This window comes from Panthera leo, chromosome B4 (genome assembly GCF_018350215.1).
Source record: "Panthera leo isolate Ple1 chromosome B4, P.leo_Ple1_pat1.1, whole genome shotgun sequence".
Lineage (NCBI taxonomy): Eukaryota > Metazoa > Chordata > Mammalia > Carnivora > Felidae > Panthera > Panthera leo.
In genome coordinates, this window is record NC_056685.1 from 129,955,290 (window position 1) to 129,976,000 (window position 20,711).

The 20,711-nt window shown below is 51.2% G+C and overlaps 1 protein-coding gene and 1 long non-coding RNA gene across 5 annotated transcripts in view; one reads left to right on the plus strand and one right to left on the minus strand.

Annotated features, from left to right (window-relative positions):
* The window catches only part of LOC122225080, an 87,431-nt gene that overhangs the window by 11,273 nt on the left and 55,447 nt on the right, over positions 1-20,711 (plus strand). The window contains exons 2-3 of one of the 3 annotated variants that reach the window (XR_006205111.1): positions 9,503-9,664; positions 12,470-12,734. This is a non-coding gene — a long non-coding RNA (uncharacterized LOC122225080). Of the gene's footprint in view, positions 1-9,502; positions 9,665-10,095; positions 10,536-12,469; positions 12,735-20,711 lie in introns of those variants that run through there. The other 2 variants (XR_006205110.1, XR_006205112.1) reach the window with 2 other exon arrangements.
* Positions 17,947-20,711, minus strand: part of CACNG2 (calcium voltage-gated channel auxiliary subunit gamma 2) — a 108,012-nt gene continuing 105,247 nt past the window's right edge. For both annotated transcript variants that reach the window (XM_042947698.1, XM_042947697.1), the window contains 2 exons: positions 19,592-19,732; positions 17,947-18,482 (listed from right to left, as the gene is read on the minus strand). In XM_042947698.1, the coding sequence (XP_042803632.1) occupies positions 17,947-18,482; positions 19,592-19,732 (677 nt within the window). The remainder of the gene's footprint in view (positions 18,483-19,591; positions 19,733-20,711) is intronic.

Consider the following 20,711-nt stretch of genomic DNA (forward strand, 5'->3'; position numbering starts at 1 on the left):
AATGTCGGTAGTTACTTTGTTTCCTTTAAGACACCTGCCACTGCGCATCAGGGGCTACCTTCAAATCCCCGTTTAGTGCCTGGAACTATTGAGACAACATGGCATTGTGGTCGACTACTGGATTTGGGAGTCCCGCTGTCCTGAGTGCAAATATTGACTCCTCCTTATTAGCTGAGTGTGCCTTTGGACCAAACTTTAAACTTCTCTAAACCTCAATGTCTTCATCTGCAAAATGGGCTTCTTAAAAGTACCTGTTTTTTTAGAGCTTTGTAGGAGTTAAATGACATTACGTGGTGAAGGGTTTAGCATATAGTGAATAGCTTAATAAATGCCGGATATGAATTGCTGTTATTGGAAATGGTAATAAGAAACGTACATCATGTTTGTACAGCGTTTTACCGCTTAGGAACTGGTCGTGTTTTCCTTAGCCCATTTGACATTCCCAACAACTCTTTGAGGTGGTCAGGGCAGGGATTATGACCTCGCACAGGTGAGAAAACCGGAGCCCAGGGAGGGCAGAAGTCTGCTCAAGGTCACACAGCTTGTGAGTGGTAGAGCCAAGCTCAAGTCTCCTTGGATGAAGGATGAGCAGTGTCATTCGCAGGGCCAGGCCAGACCACCTGCACGTGCCGTCGGGCTGCTCCTTGGGCACTCTGGTTCTTCCAAAGACCCGTTTATAGAGAAATAATCCAGTGGGTTTACCTATTTAAACCCTTGTCGTACCCATTTATACGCTGAGCCTATACCAGCTCCGGGGGCGAAGAAACTTGTCCTTGTGCCCTGGTGTCAGACTGACTTTCTTGGCGTCTGTCCCCAAATGACCTCCGCGGGGGTTTCCAGCTGCCCCCTCGCACCCTGATCCGTTTACCAGAATAGCCATGTGTTCTGAGTTCTGGCCACAGGATGGCGCTGCTCCCCAAGGCATGAAACGGCCAGCCCCTCACCAGGACTGCATTTCCAGGTATGAAATATCTAAACAGCTCCTATGTGCAAGTCACTAGGTTGCCGAGGAGAGGGCTTCGCTTATCCATTATTGTTATATAAACGACGGCAGCAAAACCAATAACACCCGTACGGGTTGTCACAGTTTCTTGAGCAGTTTACAGAGATCACCCGGTTCCATTTGCTAAATAATCCTGGTACGTGAGATGAGGCGAGCCTTCCCACCCACGTCTGAGGAGGAAACTGAAGCTCAGCGAGGTGACAGGGCTTGTGTAAAGGCCCCGAGCAGAGTGGCCGGCGGCAGATTGAATGGGGGAGACCAGGCGTCTGCTTCCTCCGTGCCCGTACTTGTCGGTGAGGACAGGGGCTATCTTAGTTGCCTTTCTGCCCCCATTCCTTCCTGTCCCCCTCACTGAGGGCTTCAGCTGACGTCTGTGGCGGGCAGGGGAGAGGCAGGCGGGCTCCCTCAGGCCACTCACCCTCTAGAAGCCGCAGTGCCGAATAGCTCACCAGCGCTCTCCGGACGCACTCAGGCTGAGAGGTGCCTGAGTTGGAGCGTCTGGGTTGGAGCCTGTGAAGAGACTTCAAAGAGAGGCCACTGCTTTCACTCCGAGGCCCGGGCAGGGTGTGAGTGACTCACCGTGATTTGGCCCCCGAAGGCTGCCGGGTGACCAAGTGGCCAGGAATGATTCATTCATTCGTTCACTCATGTATTCGTTCAACAAACGCTTCCTAAGTGCCCACCATGTGCTAAATACTAGGGACGCAGAGACCAAAAGCACAGCCCGTGTCCTCCTGGGACTTTCAGAGCAGCGGGGGAGACAGAGGGCAGAGAGCGAACAATACAGTTTGGCAGGCGTTTCTCGGAGGTCTAAGTGTCATGGGGTTGAGTGAGTCTACCAAAGGCAGGGGAGCAGGCCACACGGAGGAGGAAGCCTTTGGCGTGATCTTGAAGGATGAGACAAGTTTGCAGATGACCAGGCAAAAGGAGCCTGGAGGTGGGGTGGGGTGGGGTGGGGGCGGGGGGGAGAGTCGGGGGCGATGTGCGTACAGAAGCAAGAGCTGTCAAAAGTCATCACGCACTTGATGGGACAGGGAGGCAGCCGGAAAGATGGGGGGCAGCCAGAGACGGGCCTTGAAAGCCATCGTGGGGACAGTGAATTTGTGTGTCATAGATGGAAGAAAACACATCAAGACTTTGAGTGATCACTCCAGGAGCTGCGCTAGGCTTGAGATCCGGAGTTGAACACTGTGGTTCTTGCCATCAGAGTTCAGAATTTCAAGGAGAACATGGCCACAGAGAAGACCCGCAGTCGCATTTGTTGAGCGCTGACCCTTTGCCGAGCATCGTGCCAACCGCTTCCTGAGCGTTGGCTGGTTACCTACTTTGCAAGGCAGGTGCTGTTATCATCCCCACTTTTTAGCTGAAAAGCCTGAGACTTGAGGTGCTTAAGTAGGTTGTCCAAGGTCATAGAACTAGTGGTAGTAAGAGTCAGGACGTGTCTTTTTTTTTTGCTTTTTGTTTTGTTTTGTTTTTTAAAGCTTATTTATGTCGAGGGAGATGGAGGCAGTGCCAGTGGGGAGAAGGGCAGAGAGAGAGGGAGAGAGAGAATTCTAAGCAGGCTCCGTGCTGTCGGTGCAGAGCCCGATGTGGGTCTTGAACCCATGAAACTGTGAGATCACCACCTGAGCCGAAACCAAGAGTCAGACACTTAACCGACTAAGCCACCCAGGCGCCCCGTCTTTTTTACTTTTTAATGCTCAGCTTTGCTAAAACTAATTCATTAATTTTATGTAGATTTTTTTATGCATGTGGTACAAAATTCAGAAGGTGCCCAGTGAAGGCGCTTGTGGTCACATCCCTGCTTCCAGCCCTCCCTCCCCAGAAGCGAACACTCTTACTGGTTTCTGGTGTTTTCTTCTAGAGAGGTTCTATGCAGACCCAAGTCCAAAAGGTAAGAAAAGACAAGTGCGTGGCTAATCACAAGCATGGGCTTTGGGAACAGCCTGCGGGGAATTGAGTCCTGACTCTTTTGGGTGATCTTGAAGAGTGTTACCACTAAATTGTGGTTTGAGCAAGGGTCAGGAGGTCTTGGAGGGAGCGGGGGACATGCCAGAGGGCTGGACTTGGTGGGGGAGGATGCGGTGACAGGATGGAGATGAGAGAATGAGGACCAGTGGGGCCTGGAGAGAGACTTGGGTGGGGGCCAGGCTGTGGGGTGGGGGGGCCGCCACGACAGGTAGGTGTTTGGCAGGACTGGAGGTGCGCTGAGAGGGAGACAGGTGGCCCGTGGGTCTGGGACAGTCCCTGTCTGAGGTCTCAGGCTGACACCTGGAGGAGTTCCAGCTCATCTGGTGCACCCCGGAGCTGGGCCTCGGTCCCTGGGCTGACAGCAAGGCCGTGGACTCAGGAGTCCGGGAGGTCCGGCCTGAGTGGCCAGCAGGGAATTCTGGGCAAGCCACTTCCCTCCCCAAGCTTCAGTGCCAGTGAGCGCTTCCCAGAGGTTCATCGCCCCGTTGTTCTTCACTGTGGAAGTAAAGGCAGAGTCGGTGGCGGGGGATGCGGGGGGTGGGGGGAGCAGAAGTGCCCTGGCTGGAATGGGCTGGGGGCACAGGATCCTTCTCCAGAGGTTTCCAGGCTGCATCTGAACAAGCATTCACAGTGTGCAGAGTTCTCCCAGGCAGGTGGGAGCCTGTACGTAGATACAGTCTTACATGTTCAATCTAATATGTGTATAATGCATGTAATAACATGTAATACATACATTATTTTGTTTGTCCCCTGCTTCTGTTTTGAAACCAGTTTTCAAAATAACAAGCAGGTTCTCTGGTGTCCTCCCTTTTTCAGTGCTGAGATGGTCTCATCTCTGGCCCTGGGAGCCCCTTCAAGTCGACCACTGGGCCCTGTGACCCAGCCTGAGTAGTCTTTGATAACTTCCTGGCTTTCTGGAAGAACAAATGTTCCAGATTCATCTTGTACTTTCCCTTTCCAAGTCCTGGAATCCGCCATTTCTCCGAGGAGCCCTGGCCCTGGTTCCCTTCCATGAGAAATGCCATTTGGAGGCCCCAGTCTGGGCCGGGGGGATGTGGGAAGCAGCAAGCTCGGGGCCAGGAGCCTACAGTCTGGCAGCTCCCTCCTCCTCCCCTGGGGATGGGGGATTAGAGGTCCAGTTATGTCTTTCCAGACTCATCCGAGGCCAAGAACAAGACATGGGAAATATTCATGCCGGGCACCCCTGGGCTGCGATGGCATGGTGGGAGCCCACGGACCTGGATTCCGCCCCAGCTCGGCTGCTGTGTGTCTGAGTGACTCTGGGCAAGTGACTTAACCTCTCTGAGCTACGGCATCCTCATCTGTCAGATGGGGACAGTAGCACTCACCTCATGTCAGCTTGAGGATGATGTGAGACAACGCGTTTAGGTTTCTGACATACGTCGCCTAGAGCAGGTACTCAGTAAATGTGAATTCCCTTCTTATCCGTCCTCGGCCATGTAACTTCAGCATCCCCGGAGGTGAGAACTGGATTACTGGATGATTTGGGAAAGGGACAAGGGAAGAGGAAGAAATTGGGAAATAGAAGTTTGTGGACAAATAAATGGGAGGGGAGGTTCATTCAAAACAGGGAAGGTGATTTTAGTGGTCAGATCTGTCCAACAAAGGAAGGTTCTGTCTGCTTGGGGAAGGTGGGGAGCCTCCTGTTGCCGGAGGTATACAAGTAGAGGGAGAGGGACCATTGCCAGAGAAGTGTTCTTTTGAGGACTCCTGCATTGGCCGGGAGGTTGGTCCATTCACTCGGCACACTTTTGGAGTCCTACCGGTCCTTGCCCAGCCCTGTGATGGGACAGGGGATGCCAAGGTGAACGGGATACCATTCCTAGCCCAAGGAACTCCCAGTCCAGGGAATGAACTGATCTCCAAGGTCCCTCCTACTCTGCGGTTCTGGGCTTTAGAGTGTCCAAGCCTTGGAGGGAGTTGGCTGAGGATTTTCAGTGTGTGCCTTTTGGTATTGATCCACTGGAGCCGGAGCTGGCAGGAGAGGACTCCGCAGTGTTATTAGTGCGGAGGACACGCTGTAATCTGTCAGTGTCACCCTGGTCGCAGCTGGCGGGGGAGCCATCCCGCTGTTAACTCCTCCGTCCCCAGCAGCCACTGAGCACACGACTTGTATAGCATCCCCCACCCCCGCCCAGCACCCCCATCTATCCCTTTAGGAGGGAGAATTTCTTTTTCCATTTCTCCTGGTATGAGTCCTCTGCCCCCACCAAGGACATTCCTCTGTACCTTTAGTTACCAGATTTCCCTACCAGGAGCCCGTGGGAAGAATCCTCCTCTTTCATGGCCAGCTTTGAGTCTTACCTCCGTGAGCCCTTTGCCAGTCTCTCAGGCAGAGCAATAGACTCTAAAGGACTGTCCTTGGGGAAAAAGTTTAGCCTGGTTTTCCAGCTAAGACAAGGAGAGAGACAGAGCATGGGAAGGAGGTGTGAGGTGAGCGAATGGGTCAGGGATTTGGTTCTATGGTAAGTGCTCCTTTTCAGCTGTGAGCACTCTAGCAGACTGAGTGGGTATGTACTGGGGGCTGAAGATGAAGTGAAGGGGGCCAAGAGACTACTGTTAGAGAAGTGGATTAGAATGGGGGTTCGAATCGCGGTGCCAACAGACTGCCCGGCTTACTGTCCCAGCTCCACCATATTCCTGCTGTGTGACTTTGGGCATTGATCTTAATCTCTCTGATCCTCATTTCCTCTTTTGTAAAATGGGGCTAATAAATAGGACTTACCTCACAACGTTGCTGTTAGCATTAGAATGTAAAGTGTCTACATTAATGCCTGGCGCGAAGAGGGGGGCTGGATAGATTTCAGTCGTGATTATTATTACTCTTCATTGAGCACCACCTACATCCAGGCATGACACTGGGAGCTTTCACGTTCAAGGTCTCCTTGGAGCATTCCAGCTGCTAATCCCGTGTAGGGATTATTAAACCCATTTTGCAGATGAAGAAACGAAGGCTCTGCGAGGCTATCTCTTGCTTGCATCACCCAGCTGGTAAAGGGTAGGGCTGGGCTTCAAACACAGGCCTTTGTAACTCTCCTGTCCGTGCTCTCCCACCTGCCCTTTTCTGCTGCCCTCAAGGGACGTCCGCCCTGAGAGGCAAGGATGCTGAGACTTCCATGTCGGCTCTGGCTGGGGTGCTCTTTCGGCTTTCTCTACTTTTATTTTTTTATTTTTTATTTTTTTTAACGTTTTTTATTTTTGAGAGAGAGAGAGAGAATGAGCAGGGGAGGGGCAGAGAGAGAGGGAGACACAGAATCCAAAGCAGGCTCCAGGCTCTGAGCTCTGAGCTGTCAGCACAGGGCCCGATGCGGGGCTTGGAGCCACGAGCTGTGAGATCATGACCTGAGCCAAAGTCAGACACTTAACCAATTAAGCCACCCAGGCGCCCCAACTACTTTTTTTTTTTTTAATATATTCTTTTAATTGTAATTTTTTTTTATTTTAGAGAGAAAGAGAGCTCGTGAGCAGGGAGAAGCGCAAGGGTCGGCAGGGGGAGAGAGAGAGAGAGAGAGAGAGAGAGAGAGAGAGAGAGAGAGAGAGAATATCTTAAGCAGAATCCACATGGGGCTCTATCCCATGACCCTGGGATCATGGCCTGAGCCGAAATCAAGAGTCAACCGACTGGGCCACCCAGGCTCCCCTGGAGTTCTCTACTTGTAGCCTCGAGTTGTTAATTATTAATTTCATGAGTGTTTTCTCTCTTCTTCAGAGAGCGTGAGATCGAGAAACATTTTTTCTTCTCTCTAGCAACTGAAGTGTTGACTTGGACCATGAAAGCTACAGAGTTGACGGTGTTTCCCTTCTTGCCTTGCTTGCCAGGAAGCTTGTACTTTTTGTCATGCTGTTTCTTTCTCCCTTCCAGGGTTTTCATTTTGTACCTTTACTATTGTCTTTACTTACGGGTTTTTTACCAAAAGCTGTTCCACTCATAGAAGGAGCTGTGTAAATAGAGCTTAACTGAATGGAAAAGGGCAGATTGCAAATCCCAAGTACATAATTCGAGTAAAACTATGAGCTTTAGGAAAGGGACGTACCTTCTTTTTTTTTTTTTAATTTATGTTTCATTAAAAAATGCTTAAAATTCACATCCAAGTTAGTTAGCATGTGGTGCAATAATGACTTCAGGAGTGGATTCCGCTGATTCGTCGCCTACGTATAACACCCAGTGCTCCTCCCAGCAAGTGTCCTCCTTAGTGCCCCTTGCCCATTTAGCCCATCCTCCCACCCACAACCACTCCAGCAGCCCTCAGTGCGTTCTCTATATCTAAGAGTCTCTTTTGTTTTGTCCCTCTCCCTGTTTTTATAGTATTTTTGCTTCCCTTCCCTTATAAACATAAGGGAACATTTGTATCTTAAATTCCACATATAAGCAACGCCCTATGATATTCGTCTGTCTCTGAGTAACTAATTTTGCTTAGCATAATACCCACTAGTTCTATCCATGTTGTTGTAGATGCAAGATTTCATTCTTTTTGATTGCCGAGTAATACTCCATTCTATCTATGTACCACATCTTCTTTATCCATTCATCCTTCGATGGACATTCGGGCCCTTTCCGTACTTTGGCTATTGTCGATAGTGCTGCTATAAACGTGGGGGTGCATGTGTCCCTTCGAAACAGCACACCTGTATCCCTTGGATAAATGCCTAGTAGTGCAATTGCTGGGCCATAGGGTAGTTCTATTTTTAGTTTTTTGAGGCACCTCCATAGTGTTTTCCAGAGTGGCTGCACCAGCTTGCGTTCCCACCAGCAGTGCAGAAGGGTTCCTCTTTCTTCGCATCCTCACCAGCATCTGTCATTGCCTGACCTGTTCATTTTAGCCATTCTGACGGGACATACCTTACTTCTATTCGCCCTGGCTCTGGCATGGTAAATTTTGCACAGAAAGCTCAGTGGTGATTTTCCCTGGCATGTGTGGGTCAGCAGCTCTCCTTGCACTAGAATAAAATCCAAAGCCCCGTCCCCCGGGGACTGACCCCTGCCCACCTCTTCCCACTCATCTCATGTCACTTGTCCCTTGTTTATCAGAGATAACCATCTTTTAGTTATCTCTAAGACCATCTTTTAGGTGTACTCACAGGCCAAATTCTTTTCTGTGAATTTCTGTGAAAGGAGATTTGCACATTCTGTTCCCTCTGCTTGGGACGTTCCCTCTTCTCCCATCCCCTGTGTTTGCCGGGCTCACCCTCCTTATGCTGCAAATTTCAGCTGAAAGTATCAGTGAGAGGCCTTCACTGACCGCTCTATTTAAAGGGGTTGCGGTTTCTGAAACCACAATTACACTATATGTTAACTAACTTGGATTTAAGTAAAATTAAAAAAAAAATATGAAAGCACTGCTTTCAAAATTAAAAAAAAGGGGGGGGAGTGGTTTGCAGTATCTAACCTTCAAAGATGGTGCCTAATGTTTCTTCACCTCTCAGCTACATTCTACTAATCCCATCAGGAGGTGGACTCAGTTTCTCTTCCCCCTGGAACTAACCTTGGGGATTTGCTTTTTGTTTTGTTAAAATTTTTTTAAACATGTTTATTCATTTTTGAGAGATGGGGAGAGACAGAGCATGAGTGGGGGAGGGGCAGAGAGAGAGGGAGACACAGAATCCAAAGCAGCTCCAGGCTCTGAGCTGCCAGCACGGAGCCCCACGTGGGGCTTGAACTCATGATCTGCAGATCATGACCTGAGTTGAAGTCTGACGCTGAACCGACTGAGCCAGCCAGGTGGCCCCGCTCTGATCACCAGACTATAGCAGAGGGACCTGCTGAGGCTTCTGAGTCTAGGCCCTCAGATGGGGAGCAGCTTCCAGTTTCTGCCACTTGGAATCCAGCTGCCATGCTGGGAGAGGCCCAAGACACCTGGAGGGGCCGCAGGGGGCAGAGATGAGGGGTTCGGGTCGACAGCTTCCCTGAGCTCCGAGCCAACAGTCAGCATCCACAACAGTATTGTGCGTGAGCCCGTTTGTTCGTCCCAGCCCAATCAAGCCCTCGGATGATTGCATCTCCAGCCGTCATCCTGTGGAGCAGAACAACCACCCGGCTGAGCCCTCCGAATTTTGAGGGATAATAAAATAGTTATTATTTTAAGCCACTAAGTTTTAGATGACTGAAGGAGAGGTCAACTCCTGTTTTGTTTTGTTTTTTATATCCTTGCCCCACTTGGGTGGCTCGGTTGGCTGAGCATCTAACACTTGATTTCAGTTCAGGTCATGATCTTAGGGTCATGGGATCGGGCCTCCGTCAGACTCTGCACTGACAGCACGGAGCCTGCTTGGGATTCTCTCTCTCTTTCTCTCGCTCTCTCTCTCTCTCCCCCTCTCTTTCTCCCCCTCTCTGCTTGTTTCCTGCTCACACATGCATGCGTGCACACACACTCTCTCTAAAAAATAGATAAATAAACTTGGAAAAAAGAAATCATTGCCCCAATGCATTTACTTCATAGCCCTCATGAAAATTTGTGATTATGTAATTATTTGATTCTTGCTAATTTTCCTGCTTCCCTTCTGGAACAGGAGTTACAGGAGGTTGGGACCGCGTCTGTCTTGATTACCACCGTCTCCAGCATCGAGCACAGAACAGCACGTAATGGGAGCTGAATGAATGAATGACTGGAAAGCATCAGGATGGTCCTCTAATGCCTCTGGGAATCAGGCTGGGGCATCACCAGGAAGGAGGTGGGTATGACTCAAGCCTTAGCTCTGGAGGGCTTTCGCAACTCAGAACTGCGAAGCCTTTCCTGACACGACCCTGGCACCCCAGACCCCCTGGTCCCTGCCAGCGAGAACTGCCCCTCCCTCCTCCTTGCTCTTCTGTGCCCTGTGGGGCCGTCCATTAAGGCACCTGTGACTCTGTGTGCTTTTGTGTGTGTAGACGATGCAGACAGGACAGAGTAGTCGGTGTGGTGTGGGACTCTGGACCCGGAGACCCCGATGTTTGACCCCGTGCTCTGTCACGCTGTGGTATCTCTTTGTGCCATGGGTACATTTTTTTGAGTGTTCACTTACGTGTTTATGGGTATCAGGCACTGTTCTAATGCTTTTAATTCATTTATGCCACCTAGCAATCTTATCAGATAGGTGCTGTTATTATTATTTTCCTTTTACAGATGAGGAAACGGACTCATAGGTAATTTGCCCGAGGTTAGGCTGCGAGTAAGTGTCCAGAGCCTGGCAGTGGATTGAACCTGGCAGTGAGAATCCAGGACCTACCCTCTTAACCCGCATATGTTTCTGCCTCTCTGGGCCTCAGTTTCCATATCTGTAAAGGGGGTAGTAACACCTGCTTCACAGGACTGTGACGATACATGATTTGATAGTGCCAGGCGTACTGTAGGCTCTCTATAAATGCCAGTTTGCTGTGGTAAGACAGACAACTTAAGCTTCCTGCAGGAAAGTACCTGTCCTTGTCTTGTCTGTACGCTGGGGACCAAGATCAAGGACTGGTAGAGTGGACGTGGTCAATAAACCTGACAGACCGAACGAATATGTTTGTGTGAGTCGTTCTAATTCCAGAAGCGCGTGCCGTGTGTGTGCACACGCCCATAAAAATACGTATGTGGACACACATAGGCTCACGTGCTGTGTGTGGCGGGGGGGTGGGGTTGTGTCTTGAAGGTGTGCATGAGTGAACCTATACGCACACACCATATCTACATATTTGTGGAATGATGCGCCGGCAAATGTTTGATAATCAGCTCTTTGTTAAAAAAAAGAAAAAAATCCCTGGGGCGCCCGGGTGGCTCAGTTGATTAAGCGTCCTGCTGTTGACTTCAGCTTTTAGGTCATGATCTCGCGGGTCGTGGCTTTGAGCCCCGTGCCGGGCTCCATGCTGACAGTGCAGAGCCTGCTTGGGATTCTCTCTCCCTCTTTCTCTGCCCCTTCCCGGCTCATGCTCTCTCTCTCATGATAAATGAACTGAAAAAAAAAAATCCCCCACTTACAGCATTTGCCCACTCCCTTTTCAAGGTGCCAGGGTGGCCTCCTGGAGAGCTGAGAGGGGATACGCGTTGCCCACCTGTAGAAGGCAGTCCCAGCACACCACTGGCTGCTGGCTGTCCGTCTGTGACAGCCTGTGGCTGGGAAGGCAGCTGGCAAAGTTCCTCGGGCCTGGGAGAAGTCTCCGCACGTGGCCCAGAGAGGCCTCTTTCCAGAGCCCGTGCACCAGGGGAGCCGGTGGTCGTTGGCACCCAGCCAGCTCTCTCTGTGATTGGCCTGGAAGCCAGTCCAAACTGACCCTCCTGGTTAGTCAGGTCTCCTGAGACAGCAGCCTTCCCTCCCCTGCCTCCACTGCCCTCAGAGTTCAGTGAGGTCAGCACTCTAAGCCTGGAGCGCGAATGGAGAAGGGAGGAGAAGGGAGGAGAAGGAGCCCTTCAAACCTCCGTCAGGAGGGGTGGCTGGGGACTGCGGAGGTCAGGAGACCAGGGCCTGGAGCCTGCGGGAAGCGAGTTCCCTGTGCAGGTGTGGACACGTTGCTTGCCCTCTCTGGGCTTCAGCAGTGCCCTTTTGCACGAAAGGATAGGTCTTCTGAGCTCTGTGACCTCTTGCCTTGAGGGCTGGACCTGAGGATTTGAAATCTACATTGAAAAGCCAGAGAGAGTCTGTGCTGACCTCAGACTTGGGCAAGAGGGGCCCCTGTTTTGGGCATTGGGCTTCGGGGAAGCTAGCTGTGGCCCTCTAGGCCATGCCCCCCTCCGTAGGGGGAAGAGTCCATAATCCAAGGGCATGTGCTTACCCTGAGCCCACGCCCCTCTCTCAGAACTCTCTCTCTGGGGCCTGCTACTCTAGAACTTCTGCCCAAAGGATCCTAAGCCAACCTCCAGGGTTGGCTGCCATCTGTCTTGAGGTTGGGTTGGTGTGAGGGATGGTCAAGGAGTTGTTGTTTGGGTGTCTGTAGCTGGAACTCGGGCGTGCAGGCTGGGATGGACACCGGCTTTGTGCTGAGCAGAGCTGGAGGTGGGAAGGGAAGGGGGCCAGGCTTGGGCTAGGAGCCAGGCTGGGTTTGCCCCTTGCCACTTTTGGGTATAGCATCCAGACCAGGCTGAGAATTCCAAATTCCAATCTAGTATTTTAGGTCACCACGAAGAGATGTTTGTCAGGATGAAAGGATGGAACATATTTTAAACTTTGTTGGTTTGATTTGTAGCCTTTAAATATTCAAGTTTATGCTTTGGGGGCTCTGTATCTACTCCTACCCTGGGGCTTGCAGATGTTAGGGGTGATCTTGGGGGAAGAGATGTTTGGGGAGGGGGTGGCTTGGTGGCGTGGCCGGACGGGACCTGAGCTGAATGGAGCAGGGAGTTCTGAACATGGGCCAATTCCAGAGTGGAGTTTTCTGGGGCCTCATGGTGTGGGGATGGGCTTCTCTTAGGTCTGGGTCACTTGGGTCTCCTTTGTGTACATCTCCTTTCTCTTGGACCCCAAGGAGACCTGTACAATGACTATGCTTCCTCCCCACGTCTTATGCACTGTCTCCCCTCCCAGGGACCCTGCCTTCCAGAGCTCATGAAGAATCCTTGATCTATGTCAGGACTGGGGTCGTGACATCTGGGACATCGTGACATCTGGGATCCTCCCCAGTTCCCATCCCTGTGTATTATCATGGCTGTGTCGAAGATCACATATAGGTGACTCTTCTGGCTTTCCAAATGAAAATATTCAAATAACCAGGCCAGTGAATCCCAGCTATTGTAACGAATGAGATTTCCGTGGGGTTTTGTTTGTTCGTTTTGTTTGTTTTTTGGTCTGCAATGTGGGATATCAGTAGGACAGAATGAAGCTCTTTTCTCCTTTCAGAACAATGTGTTATAATGTTTTCATTTTAAACAAGCTTTGGTTAGCTTTCCCTTTTCCTGTTTGTCACACATTTGGTTGTGAGTTTGTACCTGACCTTCCTCATTAAGGATAATAAATTCAGCAAGGTGGTGATGGGCAAGTGGGCCCAGAGAAGCAATAGAAGGAGGAGGAAGGAAGCGGTTTACAACTTGCCAACGGATGAGTTCCTTTTTGTTTGCTTTTTAAATCTTGATTTGATTTTGGAAGACCTTCTTTCCTCCCCTCCTATTCAGTATGACAGTTTTTCTCAAAGTTAAAAGGAACTAAATGAAATGTGTTTAATGGATTTTAAGAGGTGTTTACAGTGCTCTTTCAAATAGCTGATGTTGGCAGTTTGACCAGACCAGGGCTAGACATCGGCAGGCTGGCTCTTTAGCTGCCTGCAAATGGGGCCTTTCTTCAATGTCAAGGGTCAAATTCTCCTGTTGGCATCTTGTTATGGGCTGAATGTTTGTGGCCTCCTGAAATACATGTATTGAAGCCCTAACCTCCAGTGTGAGGCTATTTGGAGGTGGGGGTCTTTAGGAGATAATGGGTTAGATGAGGTCAGGAGGGCGGGGCTTCCATGATGGGATTAGTGATCTTTAAAAAAAAGATTTTTTTTAACGTTTGTTTATTTTTGAGATAGAGAGAGACAGAGCATGAATGCAGGAGGGTCAGAGAGAGAAGGAGACACAGAATCTGAAACAGGCTCCAGGCTCTGAGCTGTCAGCACAGAGCCCGACGCGGGGCTCGAACCCACAAACTGCGAGATCATGACCTGAGCCAAAGTTGGACGCTCAACCGACTGAGCCACCCAGGCACCCCAATGGGATTGGTGATCTTATAGGAAGAGAAAGAGAGACCAGAGCTTGGTGCCCTGTAAGCACACAGAGAGAAGGTGACCATCTGCAAGCCAGCAAGAGGGTTCTTACCGGGAAGAGAACCTGCCAGCACCTAGATCTTGGACCTCCTAGCCTCCAGAACCTGGAGAAGTAAATGTCTGTTGTTTAAACTTCCCAGTCTTGGCCTTGTGATAGCAGCCTGAGCAGACTAGGACACTCCCCATTTTGTCTCTCCTGTTAGGAGAGACCCAGGGCTTCCTGCTAGACCCTCCTCATTTGCCTCCCAATCCACAGTCCCCTCGGAGGAGCAGTTCCATGCAGGGAGCCCTCTGAGTTCACCTGCAGGGTCACGTTCATTCCAGGCTATACACCTTCATGGGGAAAAATTGAAACCCTGGAGTGTCACTGGGATGTTGAGTGGGGCTGGTTTGTTCTAAAACAAAGAACTCAAGGACATCATGCTTGCCATCTTCAGATATCCAAAAGGACGATTGTGTTCGAAAGGGAAGGCACTTGTTCATTGTTGCTGGATTCAAAGGAAGAAGTGGATTGAAATTCATCTTGCAGAGGAGACTTTGACCAATGAACGCTGCCCAGCCCAGGCTAGGCTGCCCATGGAGGGGATGAGCTCCCTGTCGCCAGAGGTGTGCAAGTATCCCTAAAGGATACTTACGAGGAGACTCATGACCTGTGGAGTGGGGACATTCTACTGCATGGCTTCGAAGCCTCCCATCCCCCAGCTCTGAGACTGCACAGCTTCAGGATTGTTTAGTTGGGAAAGCAATTAAAGAAATCCACTGACGTGAGGACCAAGCTATAAAAAAAAATCTTTATTTCATGTACCAGGATTTTTTTCTTTTTTTTTTTCTTTTTTAAGTTTTCTGCTTTTTAAAATTTTTTTTTCTGTTAACAGTCTGAAAAAAAAAAAAAAAAAGGACCCACCAAGAAAATAAATCGGAGGTTGGTTTCTTGAACTGGTTTGAGCTGGGCATGAGCAATCAGCTGCCCTGGCGAGCAGTGCCCTTGACAGCCCCCCTCCCCGCTCCCTCCCTTCGGGCCCCCTAGCCCTTTCTCCGCAGTGCTGGCTTCACCCTGCACCCAGATGGCCTTCTTCAAGCGGACCCAGGCCCCAGGCCCCAGCCTGGAAAGAAGCGCCAGTTGCTATCCCACAAACACTCTGCCAGAACCCAGAGAACTAGGGCCAATTTTCCTCTTCCGACAGCACCCGTTTGTCTGCTGTTTTCCTGGGGCCTCTCCTTCTCTCTAGTCCTTCATCTTTTTCAGGTTTGGAAGCTGGTGGGGTGAGGGAGGGAGAGAGGCTGCGATTTCTGCCCAGACCGAGAAGCGCTGTGTTGCCACCGCGCTAACCTTGGCCGCCTTGGCTCTGCCCCCGGGGGGGCGTGGCCTTCTGTGCGCTCGGGGACGGCAGATGTTCTGCCTTGTGGCTCAGGCTGAGTTTAGGGTTCCAGCTGCAGCTGACTTGAAAAAAGGGCTTTCCTTTCTTACTCCCCGCAACTCTCCAGAGCTCAACTTTAGGAACTTCAGGCCAGGCCAGTGCGAAGCAAACCAAGTGGGGGCCAGCAGGGGCCCCCCACTTTGAGCAGAGTGGCTGGCAGGCTGGGCTGAAATCCACACTTGACAAAGCTGTTGGGTTTCCGTTAGTCGGAACTGGCCTTTGATGGTCTGGGAAGAAGGCGGGGGAGCAACACGGGACGCCCCAGACTTTAGTCCATGGTGTCAGCTTAATTTGGGGGGTTGGTCCTCAACCTGCGATCCCCTCCGTCCCTGCAACCTTAACCCCTCCCAGCAAACCTCAGAGGATCCTCTTTTTCTCTGACCCCCAAAGGCAGTGGGGAAGGCCTGGCGGTTGTTAATCTCTTCTCTCAGAGAAGCCCCCTTCACTCTCTGTGACTGGGTTATGGCACTAAAGAAAGGGGACACCAAATGAAGAGTGACTTTAGGGACCTCTGGTGCCTTTTCCCTCTCTGTCTGAATGGCAGGATATGTTTGCTCACATGTGTGTATTTTTGCTCTGACATTGGATGTGGGGGCAGGGGCTTGGGAGCACAGTGAGGAGGCATATGGGGTGTGTGTGTGTGTGTGTGTGTGTGTGTGTGTGTGTCTGAGAGGCTGACTGATGATTTGGGAATGTTCTCAATGTCTGGGGGCTGGATGGCAGCTATTTTGGTCATCCCTGGCATCTTCCTCTGGGCAGGTGGCACATCTTAAAAGTCATCGACACCAAGAATAAGAATGGGCCTTTGAAACTCATGTAGGTCAATCCTTATGCTTACATAGGGGAAAACTGAGGCCCAGAGAGGCCCTAGCAGCAAGGTATTCCAAAATCCAGAGCTAGATTTTAGACTGGGGCCCTTTCCATGCATGTGAGTGTGAGTGTGTGTGTGTGTGTGTGTGTGTGTGTGTGTGTGTGTGTGTGGTTGTTGTCAATGGCTTTGGAGGGCATGAGTCAGTGTTCTCTGAGCCCTGCCTCTGGCTATGTATGGGAAGGAAAGGGTTTAGGCTGAGAGTGTATCCCAGTGTGTGATTGGAGCACAGGGCCCGGAGGAGTGTGTACGTGTGCGTATGTGAGTGTGTGTGAGTGGGTATTCGATCTCCTTCGTGTAGACCGGGTTCTCCGTCGCGATTCTCTCTCTCTTCCACATTAGCAGCACCTTCCTGGTATAAGGAAGAGATCTTTCCTCACAGAACCCCCCTGTCTCTCCCCCTAGGGCCCCCCTCCTCTCCCTCCCCCTGAGCCCAGCCCTTATCTCTTGCAGCAGTTTGGTTTTGTTTTGTTTTTTAATGGATTTGTATATTTGTTTTCTGTTTTCTCTTTACGAGTTCCCTGCTAAATTTTAAGTCCCCCACCCCACCCCATTGTTTTGTTTTCACAGTTTAAAGCTGGAAAAGAATTAAAAGAAAAATACTATCTGATTTTCTTGCAAGTAAATCCACTTATTATATATTTACATTTATTTATAGTCTGTGGTTTTTTTATTAAAAAAAATCACCACTTGTTTTTCCTTTTTCTTTTGTAAAAAGAAACCTTTTTGCAGTGTCGTTGTTGGACTCGCTGGGCCCCCGGGAGGGGGGCTTCAGTGAGTCCAAGGACCCCCAAAGGGTCAATGAGCCCCCCCTTCCCAGGGGGCCGGGGGCCTATGAGTCTGGGGGTCCACCATCGCCCCAGGGTCATCAAGTGGCCCTGAGGTGAGAGGTGAGGAGGGAGAGCTGCTTTATAACCCCCCGGGGGGTGAGCATCTCCCGCTCCTAGGGACAGGAGCTTGGGGTGGTGACCCCAAAAGCTCACCCTGAGGATTCCAGGGTTTCTGGGCATCTTGCAAGCCAAAGGCAGCCATCCCCTCTCCTTCCCCTCCCTCAAGGCCTAGGAAGTCATCACAGTGGGTTAAGGACCATTAAGGACTGGGAACTTGGGCGCTACGCAAGCCCCAAGTGCACCCCCCTCCAGGCACCTTTCGGACAGGAGGGACCAAGGACTCTAGGGTCACCTGGAGGCCTACAATTGCCCCATCGATGCTGGGTGGAGCCGGCTCGCAAGCCTCGCGAGCCTCGGAGCTTGCCCAGCGTTCCTGGGGCAACCATCCAGAGGCTCCAGGGACCTGGCAGTGACCGAGGGGCTCACCCGGCCCCGGGGCCCCTGAGTCTCCACCCCCCCACTCGCCCAGGGAGGCAGAGCCCGCTTGGGGTTAAAGAGAACAGAAAAGTTAACTCTCCCGCATTAAAACAAAAAGTAACATAAACCCCTGATAAATGCAGAGAACATCCCCCTTCCTTTCCGCTCCTTCTCATTTTTTTTGCTTTAATGTTATCTTGGTTCCCTTTTATTTTTTCGTTTAAATTGGTTTTTATTAAATGTTAAAATAATGGTACATGGGAAATCATGCATTTTCTTTTAGATTTATTTTCTATTTTAAATTTTTTATCCTCTCTCGCTTTTTTTTTAAAGTTTGTTTTTCTTTCCCTCGGTTAATATTTTTTCACATTTCCTGTCGTCTTGCTTCTGTGTTCCTCTTATATTTTGTTCTTTTTTTTTTTTCAAATTTACTTGTTATGTTTTTCTCTTTTTTTGTTTTTTTTTTTCGTTTTTTTTGTTTTTTTATTTTTTTGTTTTTTTGTTTTTGTTTTTGTTTTGTTTTGTTTTGTTTTGTTTTTTTGCTCTCGGAAGGTTTCCCCTTCCCCTTGGATGGTCGGGTTCCCGCCCCCTCCCCTGCTCGCCCCACCTCCCGGCGCACGCGCCCCTCCTGCGGCGCTGCCAGGCCCCTCCCCCACCCCCTCCCGCGGGCTTCATACGGGGGTGGTCCGGCGGTTGGCTGTGTTGGAGTGGAGAGAGTCTTTGTTCTCCTTCTGGATACAGTTGTGGACTTGGAGGAAGCTGTTATCCCTGTCGGAGTTGTAGGTGGCGGTGGGCGTGGTGGCGGCCTTCAGGGGGTCCCTGCTGAGGGTGTACATGGAGATCTCCGTGGACGGCAGGGTGTTGAAACCCTTGATGCCCACGGGGGAGGCGTCCCTGGAGTGTGAGGGCTCGGTGGAACGGGAGCTGGAGCGGCTTCGGCGCTGGTAGCGGTAGCGGTAGCTGGGGATGCGGGTGATGGCGGAGGCCTGGAGGTAGTCCGTGGCGCGGGCGGTGGCCCGCAGCTGTTTGTGCCGGTCGATAAACATGTGCACCGCCAGCACCCCAACCATCTCGGCGATGATGAAGGACAGGGCCCCGAAGTAGAAGGACCAGCCGTACGAGTAACTATTCTTTTTGGAGTCGCTCTTGGAGGGGTCTCCGGCATTGGCAGATATATACACGATGATGCCAATGATGTTACTCAGACCTGCGGGGCACGGGGACGGGCGCGGAGGGGTGGGAGTCAGAGAGGGGGGGGGGCGGTTAGTTTCCAGCAGGATATCAGGCCCTGGGGAGTGGGGGGGGGAACCGAAGGGCAGGGGCAGCTGGGCGGGCTCTCCCTGATCCGGAGTTTTCAGGGTCAGTGCTCTACAGTGACATGGGCAAGCATCACCTTAATATTTTTGTCACGCCACCGAAGAGAGCCACAAAGGGGAGGGCAGTTGGAGACAAAGATGCGGGAGTGGAGGGGGAGAAGAGAGAGGCATTCTACAGCGCGTTGAGTCATGATAATGGACACTGTTTATTGAGCGTCTGCTACCTGCCTTCACTATTGAGCGCTTTTCAAGGGGGTTGCAAACTGAGGAAAGGGATCACAGAGAGGTTAGGTAACTTGCTCCAGGCCGCACAGAGATTTGAAGCTGGGATTGCAGGAGGTTCAGACTGGCTCCTGGAGCCAAGACTGCCTGGAATCAAAGCCCTTGGCAAGGTAACCTTAGAGTTTCCAGATCTGTAAAATGGGGAGAAGGACAGGACTGGCTCTTGTGGGAGTGATTGACTAAATGACTTAATACCTGTGAAGCTCTTGGGGGCCGCGGTGTGGTAAGGACTACTTAAGTGTTCCTCATTCTTGTTAAATGGCTCATCCCACAGCCGTGTTCTTTCTCTGGCATCTGTAGCAATGTGACTAGTCCTGTAATGGGGCTGAGGGACGTGGTTTTAGGTGCCTGCCTGCACCCAAGTGGGACAGTGAGGGGACAGGGCAGTGAGGACAGGCCCAGTATTCTGAGAGGGACCCGGGATTTGGGCCCTTTTCTAAAAGGTAGGAGGAAGATGGGCCATTTGGGCTGAGAGACGGGGTCTGGGGATGTTCCTGGGGGACTCCGTGGCGGCGGGGGGCTTGGACGTTGTTATGGGGCGGGAGCCCCAGCACAACCCACCTGCCCTATGACATGACCTGTTGCCAGTCCTGGAGATCCCTCTTCCCCCTCCCCCCTCCCTGTCGAGTCCTCCCTCCCGGTCGCTGAGCACCCCAGCCTCAGCCTTTTCCCCCCAGGCGGGCCTGGGCTCTGGCCCGCGCAGCTCCGTGGCCATTACCTGCAGACACGAAGAAGATGCCGGCACTCAGGATGATGTTGTGTCGAGTCTTGTAGAACTCGCTGGCTGCGATGCAGAGTCCACCCATGAAAAGCAGAATCACACTCAGGATTGGGAAAATGCTTGAGGCCCTCACGGCCCCTGCAGAACACAGAGGGTCAGGGAGAGAGAGAGAAGGGCACAGCTGTGAGCCAGAGGGACGCTAGGGGGAGAGAGGGGCCCAAGGGAGTGGGAGTGGGGTAGGGGAGCGGGCGCAAGCCACTGCCCAGCTCGTGGCCCTTCAGGGGCTCCTCTCTGCCTACAGGACCAAACCAGGGCCTCATGAGGCCCACAGGGCCCTGTGTGACTTGACCTCTGCCCCCCTCAGGCTTCATGCCTCCTGGTCCCCATGTCTCCTCTTGTCAAGCCACAGCACCCTTCCCATGTCATGTAATTGCATGCTTCTGACTTTTGACGCACTGACTTTTCTTACTAGAATGTTTCTCCTGTTCCTTTTGACTCAGCAAATTCTATTCATCCATTAAAACTCAACTCAGGGGCACCTGGGTGGCTCAGTCGGTTAAGCCTCCGACTTCGGCTCAGGTCGTGATCTCATAGTTCGTGAGTTCGAGCCCCGCGTCGGGCTCTGTGCTGACAGCTCAGAGCCTGGAGCCTCCTTCAGATTCTGTGTCTTCCTCTCTCTCTCTCTCTCTCTCTCTCTCTCTCTCTCTCAAAAATAAATAAACATTAAAAAAATTAAAAAAAAAAAACCCTCAACTCAAATTCGCCTCTTCTGTCAAGCCTTCCCTGACTTCCTTAGGCAAAGTTATTTGTCCCTTCCTCTGTGCTTTGGGGCACAAGGAGAGGCAGCGTGTTATAGTGGTGAAGGAGCCGCACAGCCTGGATCTGGATCCGGCTTTACCATGTGTTAGCTGTGTAAATTTGGGTAAGCTGTCGCTTTGCGCCTCAACTCTCTCATCTATAAAATGGGGACGGCAATAGTGCCTACCTTGCAAGACTGCTGTGAGGATTAGATGAGTTGATTCTGATAACGCACTGGGATGAAACTCGGAGCGTATGTGGTAAACACTGGTTAAATGATAGTTATTACAGGAAAAATTCGTTTCTACATATGCTGCTA